The 19,910-nt window shown below is 33.7% G+C and overlaps 1 protein-coding gene across 1 annotated transcript in view; it reads right to left on the reverse strand.

Annotated features, from left to right (window-relative positions):
- Positions 1–19,910, reverse strand: part of LOC145266985 (galactocerebrosidase-like) — a 71,054-nt gene that overhangs the window by 32,602 nt on the left and 18,542 nt on the right. The window contains exons 2-5 of the mRNA XM_080122828.1: positions 7,621–7,689; positions 6,078–6,141; positions 3,728–3,816; positions 1,950–2,108 (exon numbers count right to left, since the gene is read on the reverse strand). Of these exons, the coding sequence (XP_079978954.1) occupies positions 1,950–2,108; positions 3,728–3,816; positions 6,078–6,141; positions 7,621–7,689 (381 nt within the window). The remainder of the gene's footprint in view (positions 1–1,949; positions 2,109–3,727; positions 3,817–6,077; positions 6,142–7,620; positions 7,690–19,910) is intronic.

Genomic DNA, 19,910 nt, shown 5'->3' on the forward strand with positions numbered 1-19,910 from the left:
CTGTAAGTGGATGGTAACATTTCATGCTACTAAGCCTAAACTTCCTTTAACAACTACAAAAAACTATCAACCAGATTGCCATGACAAATAACACTCTACCTGAGAACCCATCTTTCAAACTCTTTGGCCTAACATTCACAGGCAACATGGATTGGAACAAATACATTGAGAACATGGCCAAAGCTGCTGCAAAGAAGGTGGGCTCCCTCTAGCATGCTATAAAAAGATATACACCAAAGAGCATTACAAAGCCACAATTTGTCTATGCATGGAATATTGTTGCTGGAGCATCTACAACTATTTTTTCATTTTTAGTCAGAGTCTAAAAAAGAGTATCTAATCTATAGGTCACACACTATCCACTAAACTTCAACCTCTGTCCCATCGCCGCAATATTGTATCCTTGTACCTGTTTTATAAATACTTTAATGTTGAACAGGTACTAGTCAATTGTATTTCCGACTATATAAATTTGCAGCACCCCTCCCTCTGTTTGCTTTTCCTTCTTTTTTTCTCTCTTCCCATGCCCTTCTTAATGGTGACAAAACATCTAATATTTTAACCTATGCCAATTGAATTGAATTTAATTGAATGTGCTCTGATGAACTCATACTCATAACTCAAAATGCAGCAAAATCCCACTTCACTGTAGAGGTCCCTAGATGCTGGAAAGACTTCTACTCAAAGTTTCTTCCCTCAGACTTCTAGGCGTTAGAATTTTCTTCCAGTCTCCTACTTCCTTGAGTGTACAGACATGCAGAAATTTAAATATAATATAGACAGACATCTTGCTGCTCAGTCCTTTGTTAGACACAATCTCAAATATTAGCCAATTATGTCCCAAGTAGTAATATACCATTTTTGGGGTGAAAATGATTTTTTTTTTTAAATAAGTAAACACTGATGTCTCAATTGATTTTGTAAATTATTACAAAGTGTTTATTAAAAAGATTTCTGAGCATTTTTTAAGGAGATATTTTTTTTTAAAAAAAGAGAAAGGGGAAAGATTGGGATTTGATGAGAGAATGTTAGGTGTTTTAAAAAAATATCTTCAAATTAAGAAGAAACTGTAAGATTATAGATTTTATTAAACTCAAAAAGAAAAAGATATTAGTTCCGGATGGATCAAGGCTAAAAAGGCAGGTATGATGGTGATCATTCAAGAGTAGATGGACTCTCCCAGAGACTATAAATAGAGTTATGATAAAGTGTCATAGCAGTCAATAGTGGCAATCAGTATCAAATGCAGACTTTCTATAACATAACTGTAGGCGTCCTAGAGATCTTGAATGCCTACTAGACACTCTCGAGTGTTTAAGGTCTTCCTGTACAGAGGTTTGTTAAGACAATCTGGCATGATTTTTTGATACAAGTAAACTTTGACTAAATATTCAAAATCACATAGCATTCATGGCCTAAATAAGATCTCCTTGATATAACTAACCTACACTGGCTTTTACAAAGAATGGTGTACCTTCTCCAAGTGATGTTACCTCAAGTAACAGCATGAGACTGTATACTCCACCAGACTAGATGTATTCTTGTTTTGGAATCCAGTAAGACCAGGGGATTAAAAAGAAAGATATATGATAACATTTTAAAATGGTCTATTGGATAGAAAGAAATAATGTTCTCAACTAACTCAGTGCTCGAGAGATAAAGGAGAACTTTAATGGAACATTTGAATATCTGTGTCTCATATAGAGACAAAGTGTTAGATCCAAGAAGGAGGCCTTTTGATTTCTGAAAACTTCGACAGAAGTAAAATGAAACAAAAAGTGATAACAGATCAACCAAATGAGACTCATAGAGATGTTTGCACATACTGAAAAATGCTATTTCAAACACCAACATGACAGACAGATGAAGCATCTTCTACAGGAAGCTGCTTTATCTGTGATGTACAAACAAAAAAGCCAAGACTTAAAATTGAGATATTTTGAACTTACTCCAACATAATCGGTAGTTATGTTATGGACCCGTTTGGCCCCCTCTATCCACCTGACAATGTAATCTGCTGTCCGGTTTGGAGTCACATAAGGAGATTTATCGCCTATCCAATATGGAAATGTCCATGGCAATGCATAGATTTTTATGGCTGGGTTACGCTGAAAAAGAAAATAAATGTGAAAATTTTTAAGACAAAAATAATTTTGCAGATTGGAGATATGACAAAATTTGGCAGAATTAACCTATTCAATTTTGGATGAACAAAATAGGTTTAAAGCATAATTCCTTAAGGGGTTGTGTGCCTTTGATCTTTCAGAGTTCTGAGGGACAGAGTAATAGTTTGTAGCAGCAAAAGGATGCAAATGGATAAGTAACATTTAATGCTGCTAAGACTAAGTTTTTTTTATTTTAACAATTACAAGAAACCTTCTCAACTACTGATTGTCATGACTAATAATATGCTATCTGAGAGCTCTGTCTAAACTAATTGGCTTCATATTCACAGGCAACATTATCTGGAACAAATATATTGAAGACATTGTCAAGGCTGCCAAAACGAAGGTGGGATCTCTTTACCAGGCTAGAAAATTACTCACACCTGACAGTATCCTATATCTCTACAAAGCCACCATTCGCTTATGGCCTATGCGTGGAGTATTATTGCCACATCTGGAATGGTGCAGCTACCACTACTCTCACTCTCTTAGAGAGTGTCGCCAAAAAAGTTCCCAACTTAATAGGTTCTGCATTATCAACCAAACTTCAACCCCTGTCTCATCACCACAATGTTGCATCTCTGTGCCTGTTTTATAAGTATTTTTATGAAATGTGCTCTGATGAACTTGTAGCACTTGTGTCTACTTGAAGTAAATACACCTAAATAACCTGACAAGCAGCAAAAATCCCACCTCCTCATTCTAGAGGTCCCTAGATGCTGGAAAGTTTTCTACTATAATAGTTTCTTCCCTCAAACTACTAGACATTGGAATTCCCTTTCGGTCTCCTGCTTTCCCAACTCTACTGACAGGCAAAAATTTAAATGCAATGTGAACAGACATCTTGATGCTCAACTTTTTTTTTACTTGGAAGATACTTAATTATCAAGGACAGGAGGTCACTCAAGGATAAGGGTTAAGTAAAACTCCCTACATAATGTCCCTATCGATATGATCCCAAATAGTAGCTCCTTACATTTAAGTGGCAATGTGCCCTGTTTGGGGTGAATAAGAGTAAAAAAAAAATTACATTGCAGTGAATTACACAATAGAATTAAGTCAGCCATTGCTATTCATTACAAGAAGATTTTATAGAACCCATGTTCAATAAACAAGAAAGAAAATGCAAGAGGATTTTTGCAAAAAATGTGAAAAATATCATTGCAAAAATTATGTAAATTGATTCAATAGTTTTATTTTTATAAAGAAAATCATTTTTAAGTGATTAATGGGAATTTGTAGGCATTAAAACATAAATCTTGTATGATAAAATCATCGAGTTATGTTTTTTTAGATGGTTTTCAAAATGGCAGTAAGACAAGCTTTTCTGCTACTCATAAAAATTGATTTTCTTATTTAAAAATAATACTGCTTATTTTATATGAGTTTTGGAAGATTATATTTTCATTTTGTCACAGGTACGTACATCATACAAATTTTTCTTTATTTTTGTTTTTTTAAAATAAAGGAAATTCTGGACCAGAACTCTCTGTTCTTATGTGGAGGGGCAAGTAAATGGGGACATTTATTATTTCTACTATTTTGCTCTTTTTTCTCCTCACCTTTTTAGCTTCTTTAATCAACCACCATTCGTAGCCGCGATAATAATTTTCTTCCCAGCTGTCGTGCATATGTGAAGCCTCTGTGCCATCTGTAATTTACAAAATACAAAAGAAAAAAAAAAACGTTTCTCTTTGTAATTCTCTTTAAATTTTTTCAAAGATGTTGGATTTTTCAAAGGGATTTGGATCGATCTAAAAACAGTTACTTTAAATTAGACACTGGGAAGATACAGAAGACCTTGGGTCTCTGTTATCATAACCTTATTTAAAATAGCTTCCACCAATAAAAAAAAAAAAAAATGATTTTTAATGCATATAAGATGTATACAGAACAGAAGACTTTGTTGATATGGTCACATTAAAAGAATGAATGAGAGTTCTTGCTTAAGTATAGAACAGTAGAAATAGCAGGGTAAGATCAAGGAAAACATGGGGTGAAATGATAAGGATGAATTTGAGAGAAAAACCTGGAATGAGATAGGTAATCTGGAAGTCATCAAACATGTACCTGCTGATACTTTGCTATTATTCTTGTTGCGTATCATTCATGATGATTCTTGTTGCATTTATTTGCTGCTCCATGAGAGCGAAATGTGACACAAGGTCATTTTTAATGTAGGGAAAACCATCTCCCCCCAAAAGAGGGCACTCTGGGAGTAGATAAAAATATGAATCGCCTTAGTATAGAAGGGTTTCCCCTACATTGACCAAGGACAAATTAACTTAAGTGTAGCATCAGAACATGTACTACACTTGGATCTTAGCCCGAAGGCCAGATACCTTATTTTTATTTTTGGCAGTCATTTCCCTGATATTTTTCTATTAAGAATTTTTTCTAGAAGGATATCAGATACTTGCAGGAGGGACCACATGAAAGTTGCCAATATCCCTAAGTGAAAATGCTTATGTGGAATGATCTGGATTTGAACTTGGTACACTCAGGTTGTCAGCCCATACCATTAACCACTGAGCCACCATCACTCTCCTGCTGCTGCTCATGATGAATAATTGCTTAAAATTAGAAAGTGAATCTTCACAAAATCACATAATACAAGAAACAGAAATGTAACAGTTCTAAAGGAGATACATATTCAGCATGAAAAGAAGGTTAGTGTGTGAGGGGGGAATGCATCAGGTGAGATAACCACTCACAAAATCTAACTACATTTGGCACTTAGTACAATTCGATTTTGTTATATTCAATGTCTAATTTAAGCAAACGTCACTGCATATCTAATTTATAAGAAATGTTCCTGATTAAAAATTATAAAGTGCATTAGTGTCAAAAGTAAAAAGAATTCTGAGCATACTGTACAGTGTATAAGAGCAAAAAGTAAAAAGACAATGGCAGAAACACTAGAGAAAGTCTGTAGTGAAATGGGGACAAAAATGAATAACATTCAATGCTGCCAAGACTAAGCTTTTTTCCTTTAATAACTACAAGGAAACCTTCTCAATCATCAATAGCCAAAGCTAATGATACATTACCTGAAAGTACTTCATTCAAACTCCTCGGCTTAACGTTCACAGGGACAGGAGATGGAACAGATATAGAGGGCATTGCTGAGGCTGATACAAAGATGGGCTTTCTCTATTGTGCTAGAAAGTTGCTTATGCCTGAGTATCGTACACCTCTAAAAGGTCAACATTCGTCCATGTATGGAGTATTGTTGTCACATTCGGGCTGGTGCATCTTTTACTAGTGTCTCACTCCTGGGCAGATTCAAAAGAGAGTCAGCAACCTAATAAGTCCTGAACTGTCAGCTAGGCTTCCGTCTATCCAATCTATGAAATATTGCATCCCTCTGCCTGTTTTACAAGTATTTTAATGGTAGGTGCTCCAACAAATTACAAGCCTTTGTACCCCTCCCCCGACAAACCTCACAAGCAGCAAAATCCCACCCCTACACAGTAGTGATCCCCATATGCCAGAAAGCCTTCTACTATAATAGTTTCTTTCCTAGGACTGCTAGATTTTGGAATTCCCTTCCGGGTTCCTGCTTCCCTGACTGTATTGACATGCAAAAGTTCAAGTGCAATGTAAACAGACCACTCTCTACATAGCATCCTTGCAAATTATATCTCAGATAGTAGCCCATACACCAAAGTGGCACTGTATCTTGTGTGGGGTGAAAATGCAATAAAAAAAAATCTCAGAGTATACTGTACAGATTCCACAGTGTACAGGAGCTAAAAGTAAAAGATCTCAGAACATACTGTATGGGTGCTGCAGTGTATAGTTTGAATTTTTGATAGAATGTGAAAATGATTATATTTAAAAAATGTAGAACAATAAAAACAATTTTTTAAAAATAAATTAATGCAAATCTGTTGAGCAATAATTTCTTACCTGTGCTTTGGGCGTCACCACCAATTTCAACTTTAAGAATTTGAAGTGCGGCACCAAAGTTTGGCTGAAAAATAAACACAAAGAGTTCATACGAAAACTAAATAAGAGCATGGCATGAGGAGGAAAATTTAAGGGAAAAGAGATTGAAAAAATATTTCTTGAAGAGAGAGAGAGAGAGAGAGAGAGAGAGAGAGAGAGAGAGAGAGAACATGTAAGAAATAGAAGATGATATATAAATACCAAATAATGTCTATCTGGGGATAAAATTTAATACAAACCCCTAGATCAAGATTAAACAACTTTTCTTGAGTAAAATCAAATTGTGGTATTAATTTTATATTATAAAATTTTATTAGTCCTCGCACGAAAGAGCAGAACACAAAATGTTTTAAATAATAATAGCATAACAATAACAAAGACTTTCGCTGGCGAGGACTACTATTGACCGTAACCAGTTATACAGTCCTTTTGAAATTTTCATCTCTATTTTTCTCGTTATGTACTGAATATTTGTTAATGAAACCTATATGAAATATGTTCCTTATTAAATTTTAAAGATTTCCTATTCTGAAAGAAGTTTTAAAAAATTTAATCTAAAAAAGTTATTTTTAAGTTTTTGTTAAAAAAAATTCAGATTTTCTCATTATTCAGACCTGTATTACAAAGAGGGAGGTTGCAAAAAATGAGTTGTGGCGTGAGGAGAAATACAAACTGAAATAGAGAGTTTTAAAATATAATCTTAAAAAGATGTGATACAAGCCAGAAAAGCATTTCATCCAAGGCATGAAAATTGTTAAACAAAATGTTTTTACTATAGGCTTTAAAAATAAAGGTACAAGATTCAATTTGAAATTTATTTATCTTCAAAGTGCATTTTTATAAATTTTACAAAGTAAGGTATAAAAATTTAATTTAAATTGAATCAAAAAATTACCTTGGATTTATTTTATGTAATGTATATTTTGTTGCAATGTAAAAACATTATCTTTCATCTAGCAATTAATGAAATAGATATAAAATTTTCAATGATTTTTTTTTTTTAAAGTGCAACAGAATGTACATTACATAAAATAAATCCAAGATAATTTTGTTTAACAATTTTCATGCCTTGGATGAAATGCTTTTCTAACTTGTAATAATATCATCATGGTACATCCACAAGAAGCAATAGTAACAACAATTTTTCTCTTCACTTGGCTTGATGAGAGGTTTGGCCCAGGTGAAAGTTGGTTTTTACAGAAATTATTGTGGGTGGCATTTGCCTATTTCATCATCAGCTTTCTCTCAGTTGCTTCCCAACAACTTTTAATTTAAAAATGAGTTTAGCAATGTTGTTGTTGATTATTTCTCCTAACTTTCTTATAAATATATAATGAAAAAATTATGAAAAATGAGTTGTCCCCATTGCTGATTTTTATTTTTAGGTGATTATTTAAAAACATTTAATATTTTTTACTTATTTCCCTCTCATGTGGATTGAATATTCCTACAAAAATCTTATTTTAAGAACAAAATAAAAAAATAATTTTTTTTTTTTTTTTACCTTAAACAGATAATCCAAAATTTCATTCCTTTGTTTCTTTGGATAATTCACAAGAAGTTTTGATGTGGCCTGTTGAAAAGATAAAAGAAAAATGATTTGATAAGAACTATATCAAAAGTTCCAAAACAATAAATATATAACTACTAGCAGGCCACCTGGCGTTGCCTAGTCATAAAATATGCATGAATATTAAATTTTAATTAATGCAAATTTCTTATTTATTATATTAGGTATTAAATGTAATGTTAAATTCCTTTAAAAACAAATGAACTAAAAAAATAAAACGAAAAGAAACTGAGACATGTGCATGCAAGTATTATATTTTTTCTAAACAGTTCACTGTTAAGTAAAAATAAAAATACTACAGCTGAGATCAAAACCTAAAGACAGCGAGTCAAGTATGATAACCATTAAGCCAGCTTGACACGTCTTTAAAAAGCGTTTTAAAACCTACTTATTCTTAACATAATAATATGAACAATTCGCATATACACAGTTGTGAAGCAGTTGACAAACAGATAAAAACCCCAAATTCCAATTTTTCAATTTTGACCTCTTAGTAGCTCTTTTTTTCCAGATGAAAACCGATTAAAAAGTTTTCCACATATCTAAATACCCTATATACCAAATTTCAAGTCTGTAGATCAAAAATTCATTGAGTATATTGGCTGAGAACTGTCCTCACACATGCACATTCTCATTTTTATAGATATAATAGATAAATGTGATGTCTCTGTCAATCTCGATTCAGAAATGAAATTAGAAATAAAATCTTATTTCGGAGAGCAAACAATGTTTCTAAATTTTTTTAAAATTATTTTTTTATTCTTATAACCCCAAAGAAGCATATTGCCACTTGGATGTAAAGGGCTATTAATTGGGACTATATCTCCAGGGGCACTATGTAGGGAGTGTGGTTTGAGTTGTCCCCCTTTGTAAATTGGCTGTTTGGAGAAATGGAAAACTAGATGGCTCTGGTTGATAGTCAATTTGCATAAGTGGAGAAATGGGCAGCATATAAACGGTACTTTTTTTTAAGCAGGGGGAAGAGCACAGAGAGTGAAACGACGGTTGGAAGAAGTGACGGTGAATTCTTTTTGTGACGGTGAATTATTTTTGGACGTTGAAGAGCTCAACCTTTTGGAAGGAACAGCTGTGTCTTATATACTTTTTTTTTTAATTTCTTTTTTTTTTTCTACTTCACTACAGAGAGTTAAGTAACAAAATGTCTAGTCACATTACATTTAAATTTCTGCATGTTAGTACAGTCAGGGAAACCAGAGACTAGGAAGGAATTTCAATGCCTAGCAGTTTGAGGGAATAAGCTATTAGAATAGAAAGCTTTCTAGCATCTAGGGACATCTAGAGTGAAAGGGTTGGATTTTACTGCTTGTCAGGTTAGCTTTACGTTGAGCTTGGTTGATAGTATGGGACCTATTTGATTTGAGACTCTTTTTTGAACCCTGTCTAAAAGGGAAAGACTAGTGGTAGATGTGCCAGACCAAATGTGATAACAATACTCCAAACATGAGCAAATGGTGGCTTTGTAAAGACAAAGAATACTCTCAGGTGTGAGTAATTTTCTAGCACAGTAGAAAGTCCACTTTCTTTGCGTCAGCCTTAGCAATGTCTTCAATATATTTGTTCCAATTCATGTTGCCTGTGAATGTTAAGCTGAGGAGTTTGAATAAAGATCTTGCAGGTAGCATATTATCAGTGATGGCAATCAGTGGTTGAGAAGGTTTCTTGTAATTGTTAAAGAAGAGAAACTTTGTTTTGCCAGTATTAGATGTTATCATACATTCGTCGTCATTTATTTAATGCCGAAACATAATATTTATCATAAATGATTCAGTGCATACAATTAGCTAATTGGTTGGAAAATAACATAACACCTAAATCATTGCATTCTAGATTGGAAGATCTAATCACACCTACATTGACAAACTTGTAGAAGACTCTGCATGCCACCTGGGAAAACCTGCCAACATTGATATACCACAGAGATGATTGGAAAAAATGATTAGGAAGAATCTAGGAAGAATTCTCAACTTTATTAACTGATATCCCCAGTGTCAATATTGATTTAATAAGCTTTTTTAGCCCATTACAAATGGGAAAAAGATAGCACATTGACTTAGGAGGAGTGCTTTATGCCAAATTGATGATTGAATATGGTTTAATTTGTGTTTATGTTTGCATTAAATACTAGTCCCTATTAATTCCCAACTGTGCATCGAACGAATACCCTAATACTTAGTTCACTTCATTTTTATCATAATATAAAATTTCAGGCAGATCAACCCAGTAGTTTCTGAGAAAAAGTAGAATAGACAAACGGACAGACTAAGAGAAATATAATTAGTTTGGGCTAGTGTTCAGGAGAGATTGAGAATATTGGTAGGTTACTGGAATGATTTAAATCTAACTATAAAAGCCAGATTTTTAAAATGCATGGAAAGATTATTATCTGACTAGGTATGATTTTAAGAATTACTTGGAAAACCTCACCACACAGACGTTGATCAACTTGGAGAAAACTCAGGATGCCATGCTGAGGACTTGCCGAAAGCGATGTCTGACAAGATGGTTGGAGTGAACGAGTCATGAAAATTCAAGAAGAATCCTCAACTTCATTGATTCAATGTGGAAACACATTGCCTATTGTAAATGATTCATTGATTGGACTAGTTTGTCTTTTTTTTAACAGCATAGCAATGCTTTTTTGAATGATTTAACTGAGTGATAAACAATATGAATTTCATTCTGCAAGATCAACTGTTGATGAGCTGACTATAATATTGTATAAGATAAGTGAATCTCTTGATATGATCTTTGCTTCTAAGACAATACCTAGACTACTTGCTTTGATAGGATTTGAAAGTCTTGTTTATATAACCGTTTCACACACTAAATTATTTTGTTTTAAAAATACACACATACACACAAGTAGAGAAATTGGGGTCATTATTATTGTTGTAAAATGTAAGTCAATGTGTCACAGTTGCATTTGTAGAAAATTGTTTTAATAAGTGTCAATCAAACAAGAATTTTTCACAAGTCTTGCACTTAAAACAGCATGTATAAATATCATGTTACAAAATCCTATTGTCTGTACAAATGCACTTTTATTGAAAAGGCATTTTTGTGTTCACAGTTGAACTTTTCAGCTTCTTAGGTGTTTTTGGAGGGTTTTTTTTAAAAAAAGGGACAATTTATTTACAGACTTTGGTTGTTATTGCTGTTGTGGTTACGGAAAAAAAATTTTTTGAAAAAAGTTATAATTATAAGTTAAATGGAAATCATAGTTATTTTTTGAAAATGTTTTATGATGTTGAACAAATATTGTAAATTGTCTTAAATGTATGTATAGTGTTATGTATTTAAATGTCAGGAATTCAAAGTCATAATGTAGTAAATAAATTAAATTGGAAAGAAACAAATCATAGGAAAATAAAAAATGAGACGTTAATTGAGACAAATGGTTGGCCTAGAAATAAGTTAGAATTTTAGAGAGAGGACAATAGAAAATTACGTAAACGGGTATTTTGAGAGTTTTTTTCGGATGTGATAAGCCAAAAGAGAATTTTTCTTTTGGATTTTTGCTTTTTGTTATTTTTTTGATGTCCATAAGCATTTTTTGCAAGAAGTATAGCTTGCCAGGTAATAGCATTAGAGATGCCCTGTTAGAAAAATAAATGGATCCTGCGGAATTGGGTGCTTATAAAGTATGCTGCAAGTGACAGCACCAAGAAGAATTATAAGTCTTGGCTCCATAAATTAAAAAGGCAGGCGGTGAAGGATACAAGAATTCCTTAGGGTACCAAAAGGACTATAAGAGTCAGTAACATGGGCAAATCACATATAGCATTAAGGGAAAGAAAAATAAAATATACCATAAGTACATAGGAAGATATAACCTTATATTTTTTTTTAGAGAGGTATGGATGTGGGATATCTCTGCTGGATCTTGGGCGCTCTGATGAGAAAAAAAGAAAAATCACAGAAATCTGGGCTATAGTTAGAATTTAGTGCATAAATAGGAATTTTGGTGCAAGGGATGGGGGTTATTTAGTTAAGGGTGACGTTTTCTAAGTCTTTATCGAAGTTCAAAGAGTCCAAGCAAAGAAATCCAAGTAAATCAGTGTAATGAAAAGGTATATCTTAATAATTAGAAGCCAACCACAAAGATTTAAGTAAATGAGCTTTGAGTATGTCCCAAAAGAAATAAAATAGTTAGAAAATGAGACAAAGCTCTAATTAGTAGAACACCCAGGTGAAAGAAAGGATCAGGACACTTTGGGATGAAAGAAGTCGTTGATTTTGAGAAAGATAAAATGAGACCGCAGTTTATGGCATGAGGGTGGCTGGATGAAGCAGCAGAAGTGAATCATAGGAGGTATACCCTACACCCAAAAAGGAAATGCCAGGAAGATCAGAGAGAGATTCTGATCGAAAGAAAATAATTAGGAAGTCAGTTGGAAAGGGCTGACTAAAGAATTTTTTTTTGATGGGGTCTGATCTTTCTTGGGTAAGTGGTTGTATAGATATAAAGAAAAAATGTACTAGAATTTAAAAAATGCGTACATTTTTTGAAAAATGGGAAGGATAGGGAGGTTACAAGAAAAGGCTGTCCCCTTTTCCTGTAAATAAGAAAAACATTAGATAAGTGGAAAACGAGATTAGGATAAGCCGAGACTCGAACCTTGTAAGCAAGGTTCAGAGATAGATTCAGAACTTGAAATGTTAGAATTTAGCTATTGTTTTGGAAATAGTTAGATATTGTTTGTATTGTAGAAATAATTTAATTGTTCATTCTTTTATGAAAACTGAATTAAAAAGGTCAGCTAAAAAAGAATGAACAATACAAATTAAAAATATATTGAAAAAATAGGTTGAAAAATAGGTTAGTTCAAAATTCTTTGTTTGCAGAAGTGCGTTTCGGACAAACATGTGCTTAGCCATGCGAGTTGGTCACATTTGAAACCATACATCTGACGTCATAGCAGAAAGGGAATTTTTCAATATAGGAGCTAGTTTTAGTCAGCTCAAGGCGGTCGGGCAGTCAAGTTCAAACAGTCAGCAGTGTCGGTCAGAAAAGCTGACATGGTCAGAGGAGGGACCCTTTAGAAGTGAAGGGAGAACATTTAACCATGTAGTTACAAATTTGAATTCCTGACGTCATCATCATTTTGACCGGTCAAACGAATTAAAGAACATCATCGATTTTTGTAACTCTTGTCTTTGTGTCGTCATTCAACAATTGAAGGTAATGTGTTAATCATCTTAATATGAACTTTGTATAACCCTCTTCCAAGTAATGTGTTCCTCTCCATCATAAGTAATGATTCTGTCCCCTCCTGTATTAAAAGAACTGATCACCCTCTCTTCTCGCTATTATATGTTATAAGAATCGACAGACAAGTAATATGTATAAATGTCTTCTCTCTCTCCTTCTCATCATTGTCAATCCTGTATTACATGTACCCATTATACGTCCCCATCATCTCTCGATATGATTCCTATGCAACATATGTGCCTAGTATCAAACGAAATTTACATGAACAGAGTTTCTTTCCAAGAACTTCACATCTGTGGAACACATTATTGAAGGACTGATTTACTGCTCATCTTCAAAATCAATGTCAACAAATATTTGTTCATAAACATCCTTGTAAGTGTTCAAAATTTCTTTATTTCATTCATCACTTTACATCCTCTCATAATATTATTCATCATTCAACTGACAATCTATCCATCTCATTAACCCTTATCCTTAAATTGCTTTTAGCCTTCATAAATAATGACTCATTCAATTAACAACTATTCTTTCTTATTAATACTTATCCTTTAGTATCTATTAGCCTTGATAAGTAATGAATCATTAGTATAAAAAAAAACTCTGATAATATTCTTCATCATTCAACTGACAATCTATCCATCTCATTAACCTTTTGGTAGTGACTCCTTGGTATAAGTGGTTACTCCTTGGTATAAAAAAATCCTCTCCTAATATTTTTTATCATTCAATTGATAATCTATCCATCTCATTAACTCTTATTATCTTTTGGCCTTGATTAGAGGTGACTAATTGGTATAAATACAATTGCGATCAAATTTCAAACTTGACATAAAATCTATTATGAAATTAAGATTGGACAGAGCCATGGACACACTTATAAATGAATATCAGTGACTCGCACTAACACACACACTTCAATCATTGAATGAAATGTGAAAGTGTCTGTGTGTTCAGCTCAAGTTTGGACCAGCTTCTGTCCACTTAAACGACATGTAGGGTCAGCAGAAAACAAAGGTTTTTCTAGATGCAGACACCCTGATGGCCATTATTATTAGTAGCACTAGCAGCCATTGTCCACAAGGGCAAGAGGTGTTCAATAGTGGTCAGAGTAAGTTGCACGGGAAGAAGAGATTTTAAAATGACCATGATAGACAGACATTTCGGCCAATAAATAAAATATTTGTTTTTCAATTCAAAATTATTTGTTTTAAAAATAATTTTTCAAAGAAAGTGTCGAAAATGTAGATTTTACACTGACGGAAAAAGAATAAATTAACTTTTTAGGTTTAATTAATCCCTATATTAATAACATTGTGTGACTACTTCTTGTGTGTCTATGTGTTTCCACGCATGAATGTAACTTTCAAAATTATACAATTTTTTCTATTTACTATTAATTATTTATTGAAATCAAATGCAATACCGTAAAATAAAACATTTAAAAATAAGTCAACCATTTTAAACTTTTGTCAATAGTTGAAAATAAAAAAGAATAAATTACCAAATACATATATACCATATGTATATATAAAAACACCCAGTAACATGAATTTGATACATTTTAGCTTGACAAATCCTTATGAGGATAAAACACAAATGTCTGTATAGTTTAATTGCCATATATATTTTTATAACTTTATAATTATATATATATATATATATATATATATAAAATATAATATAAAGCCGAATGTGTGTGTGTGTGTGTGTGTGTGTGTGTGTGTGTGTCTGGTCACGAATAGGCTCCTATATGGTTGACTATTTTAAAAATTGATTACATATAATGATAGAAGATGTATCGAGGATCAGGAATGGGTATGTTTGATCTGGCAGAATGGTGGTTCATAAAAATTGTGGGGTCTGTGTCCGCACCTGGCCCCCAAAGTATGGAAATAAAAAAAATGAAAAAAAAAAAAACGTTTACAAGGGTTTTTGATATAGATGTACATAAGAATACTTTGATAAGTATGTTCCAACTTAAATAGAGATGGTATAATAAAATTGTGGGGTCTACGTTCGCGCCTATACTCCATGGAAATATGGCACAAACTTTAGCAAAGACTTTTCATATCTATTTGCATAAGTATACTTTGATGATTATGTTTCAGTTTGAAGAAATATGGTATAATAAAATTATTGGATGTTCGTTCGTGCCTGACCTCCATAGAATGTAAATATGTCGCAAAGTTTAACAAGGTTTTTTAAAAAGGGGTAAAGGTCCACAATAACACCTTAACTTTAATCTTAATTCACGTTAGCTTTTATTTATTTTTTTGAGTTGAATCATATTGTGTCGAATAAATTCACCTCATAAATTAACGTTCTTATTAAAGTGAAAACCAAAAAAAAAAAAATAAAAAATAAGTCGGAACTTTAGACAATTCTCAACATAAATTTTGCATAACTCTGTTTTTTTCCTTCTCCACATGCACGTGGCACTCTTTCGAAAATAGATGAATAATAAAAAATAAGAACGTTACTTGTTATCGTGTCAAAAGAAGGAAAAAATCCTGCTCACGTGATTACGTGTCTTTTTAAAAACAGTTACATAACCTTTTTATTTTTATTTATATATCTGTTTAAGCTTTTTTTGTCAGTGTACTAGAAGGAATTCAGTTGATTACAACCCTTTCTGCATGTTCTTTACGTTACAATAGTACAACCCTGAATCCGACAGCGCAATACTACACCGTTCAATACTGTAAAACTGAAACGAAGCTGTTCTGCTTGAAAAGAGCGCCATTTTCTTCTTATTCATATCGATTCTTTGCTTTAAAAAACTAAAGTAATTACGTGTTTACTTTTTTAATATCCCATTTTGCTGTTTCGGATTATTTTACTAAAGTAAATAAAGCTTCATTATTTTTCAAAACTATTTTTGTTTCTTTGTTTTTCAATATTTCGTCGATATTATTTAGTAAGAGTGTTTAGCAGAAAAGCTAACAAATGACTACCCAAAAAAATAAATATACAAGAAATAAATGTTACCATAGTCAATAAAAGTTCAGTTCATGTTATTTTTTGTTTTGAAATAGTTTTTAATGCTTTTTACTTAAAATAATTTTAGTGAACTGAAATTAAAACGAAATTTGAGGCGATAACCACTTAAATTAATTTTTATATAAATTACACATGCCATAATCGAATATTCCTCAAGCACAAAATAACGGAACACATTAAAATGTTTATAAATATTCCTTACGTTGACAGAACTCTCTTAAATTGTTAACACAGAATGCTCATGTGCCCCTCCTTCAAATTGAAAACGGGGGTCTCCATTTCAAAGTCGCTGCCATTTTGATTTTTTTTTAAACCGGTTTGTGAATTAAAAAAAAAAAAAAAAAAAAAAAAATTTTTTTTTTTTTTTTTTTTTTTTTTAAATACTTAATACAAACCAATTAACTTTTCTACCATAAAAGTAACTTTCATTGACTATGATAACATTTATTTCTTGTATATTTATATTATTATATATATATAACATTTTCTCTTTGTAAGGAAACATCATTTTGTTGATCACTCTTGGCTACGAATGGAAACAAAGTTGATATAAAAAAATATATTTTTGCGAAAATTATCTTTACTTTCATCATATTTTGCTTAGGGTAAAATTTTTGAGTATCAAAACCTATCTCTTTACAACCTCCTCCTTTTCATAACCTATCATACTTTCATCACTCACAGTCCATTTTCTGTGGGCTATTTTTGAACCCAGTCAACGACAGGTACTTCTGCTAGTATATATATAAAACAGATAAGATAATCAAATGAATTATTGTCTTATTAAATATCATTATATATATATATATATATATATATATATATATAAAGAGAATTAACTGATGACCGATAAAAACTTTACATATTTTCATCATCAAATGTTTAAAAAAATATATATATATAAGTGACCTTTTCTGTCCCTGTGTGGAGCTGTCTCTACCAAACTACTCTGTCAGTTTTTTGGTCTGGAGACTTGAAACTCATTATATAGGGGACTTGAACCTGTGGAACAAATTCAATTTGATTTGTAGTTGCTAAAAATAGCTGCTAAGGAGTCAAAATTTTAAAATTGGAATTTAGCTGGTGTAAGTCAGCTTAAAGTTTTCCTCTACACATGCAAATATATGTGTCAATTTATAAAGTTTTAATATTCATCTGTTCTTAGGTCTTATGGTAGTAAATATTGCTGGAGAGCTATATGTTTTAGTTTCGATTCTAGCTGATAGTATCTAAGTAATATTCGAATAAGACAGACGATGAGGGGAGGTTTTGTCATGATTTTGCCATTGCTTATGACCTCATTCAGATTGTTCGCGAACCCACCCGTGTGCCCGATACACCCGATCAATATGCAAGCCTCCTAGACCTTTTTCTCTCAACTTCCCCTGAGCTATGTTCATGTTTCGTTCATTCTCCTCTAGGATCCTCCGACCACTCTAACGTCGTATCAGTTAAGATAAAAACGAAATGTAAGAAGTCCCCAGACGTACCCCTCCACCATACTGTATACCAATACTCTATCGCTGACTGGGATAGCTTCCGTACATTCATATCTGATTTACCTCTGCACTCCATGTTTAAAAAGGAAGTGTCCTCTATAGTATCAGATCTGACCGAATGGTTAATTGTAGGCATAGACCAATTCATACCATCTAAAAAATTCCAACAAAAACCTAACAGCCAGCCATGGTTCTCCCCAGAATGTGCTGCTGCTATCGCGCACAGAAATCACTTTTTCCATAGCTACCAACGTAATAGATGCACTGAGACTAAAGCTGCTTTCAGGACTGCCAGCAACCACTGTAAAAGAGTAATAAAAAATGCAAGAGAGCTATATGCCCAGTCTGTTAAATCCAAGGTAGCTGATCAGCGGCTTGGTTCCCACCAGTTTTGGCAAATAACAAATAGGATCCTGAACAGAAGTGTGCGTTCTATCCCAACCATTATCAATGGACCAGAGGTCATCTTGTCAGTGTCGGACAAGGCAAAACTATTTGCAAAGAACTTTGCAGCTAATTCTACCCTATGCGACGAAAAGGGCATCAACTCCCCATATTTCCTCCTATAACACAGAACAAGCTAGGTAACATACAAATATCCGTGCATGAGGTCGCCAAGCTAATCAAGAACCTAGATTCTAGTAAAGCAACTGGCCCTGATGGCATCCCAATTATAGTGTTGAAAAAGCTTCAACCAGAACTTGCTCCCATACTTACGAAACTATTTAAGCGCTGCCTTAAGGAGAAGTGCTTTCCGACTCCCTGGAAGACCTCATCAGTTTGCCCTGTATTCAAGAATTCAGGTGATAAGTCCTCTCCATCTCAGTACAGACCAATAAGTCTCCTGTGTGTTATGAGTAAGTTGCTGGAATCCATATTAAATAGAGAAATAGTCAACCACCTCAGCAGGAATAACCTTCTTAGTGACACACAATATGGTTTCCGCTCTGCAAGATCTACCGCAGATGTGCTGACGGTTATATCCCACAGGATTAGTGAATCTCTTGACAAAGGCTTCCTTTCTAGGGCAATTGCTCTTGACATATCAAAGGCCTTCAACAAGGTATGGCATAAGGGTCTACTTCACAAGATTTCCAGCTACGGTATAACTGGAAATGTTTTCTTAATGATTAAATCATTTCTCTCCGATAGGCTCATAAGAGTAGTGGTAGATGGACAAAAATCGGAGGCCTGCAATATAAATGCTGGAGTCCCTCAGGGGTCAATCCTGGGCCCAACTCTCTTCCTGATCTACATCAATGACCTCCCTAAACACATACTTAAATCATTCATTGACATCTATGCTGATGACACGACCATCTACGGCAACACATCAAAGGCTGTAAATGACAAACTTCTCTGATTCTCTCTCCTCTGATCTCAAGCGCGTGGTTCAGTGGGGGAAGATGTGGCTGGTTACCTTTAATGCATCCAAAACCAAACTCCTATCCTTACATCATCAATGCTCTGATCCCCATCTGGCATCAATTGTGATGGATGACTCGTCTTGGTGAGGCCCCGTGTTTTGACAAGCTTCTGGGCTTGACCTTTACTCCTGATCTGAAATGGAACACGTACATCAAGTCTGTTGCCAAGGTCACTGGAAAGATGGTGGGATCCTTCTACCGCTCCAGAAGATATCTCACTACTGATGCAATTCTCTATCTATATAAAAGCCAAGTACGTCCAAGGATGGAATACTGTTGCCATATCTGGGCAGGAGCTGCTAAAAACAGCCTATCCTGCCTTGACAGAGTACAAAATAGACTTCGTGGCTTAGTGGGGGATGCCCTTTTCTCTACCCTGCAACCTCTCTCCCACAGAAGAGACGTTGCAAGCCTATCCTTGTTTTATCGTTATTTCCATTGCAGGTGCTCGTCTGAACTCCAATCTCTGGTCCCCCCTCGCCAATCTTTCACAAAAAACACCCATCTAGCTGAATCCACTGTGAAAAATTTCCCCCACTCTATATCTGTGCCTAAATCAAAACGCGGATTCCATGAACAAAGCTTCTTTCTTAGAACTGCACGTCTGCCTGCTTCCCACCGGACTACAACTTGGATGCGTTCAAGTCCAATGTTAACAAATTCCTAATGAACCGCCCCCTTAAGTAAACACTTCATCAAATCTCCACACTAAAATAATGTACTTGCAATAACCCTTATCCCTGAGTGGCTTCCGGGCCTTGATAAGTGGTGATCACTGTAAAAAAAAAAAAAAAAAAAAAAAAAATATATATATATATATATATTTTTTATTGGGTACAATACAATAGTCAATAGAGAATTTACTCGATAATAAATAAAAAATCTGCATAAATTAAAATATTATATTTAAACATATTTTACGACCGTGCAACACCAAGCGGTCTGCTAGTATATATATATATTCATTCTTCTCTTGGCAGTACTTTGCAAATGAAGATTCTATGAAGGGGTTGTCCACGTCGACTGCAAGCACGTTTGTGGCCGACGAGCCTGATGCAGGAC

The sequence above is a fragment of the Euprymna scolopes genome, chromosome 42 (assembly GCF_053919585.1).
Source record: "Euprymna scolopes isolate OS-2025 chromosome 42, ASM5391958v1, whole genome shotgun sequence".
NCBI lineage: Eukaryota > Metazoa > Mollusca > Cephalopoda > Sepiida > Sepiolidae > Euprymna > Euprymna scolopes.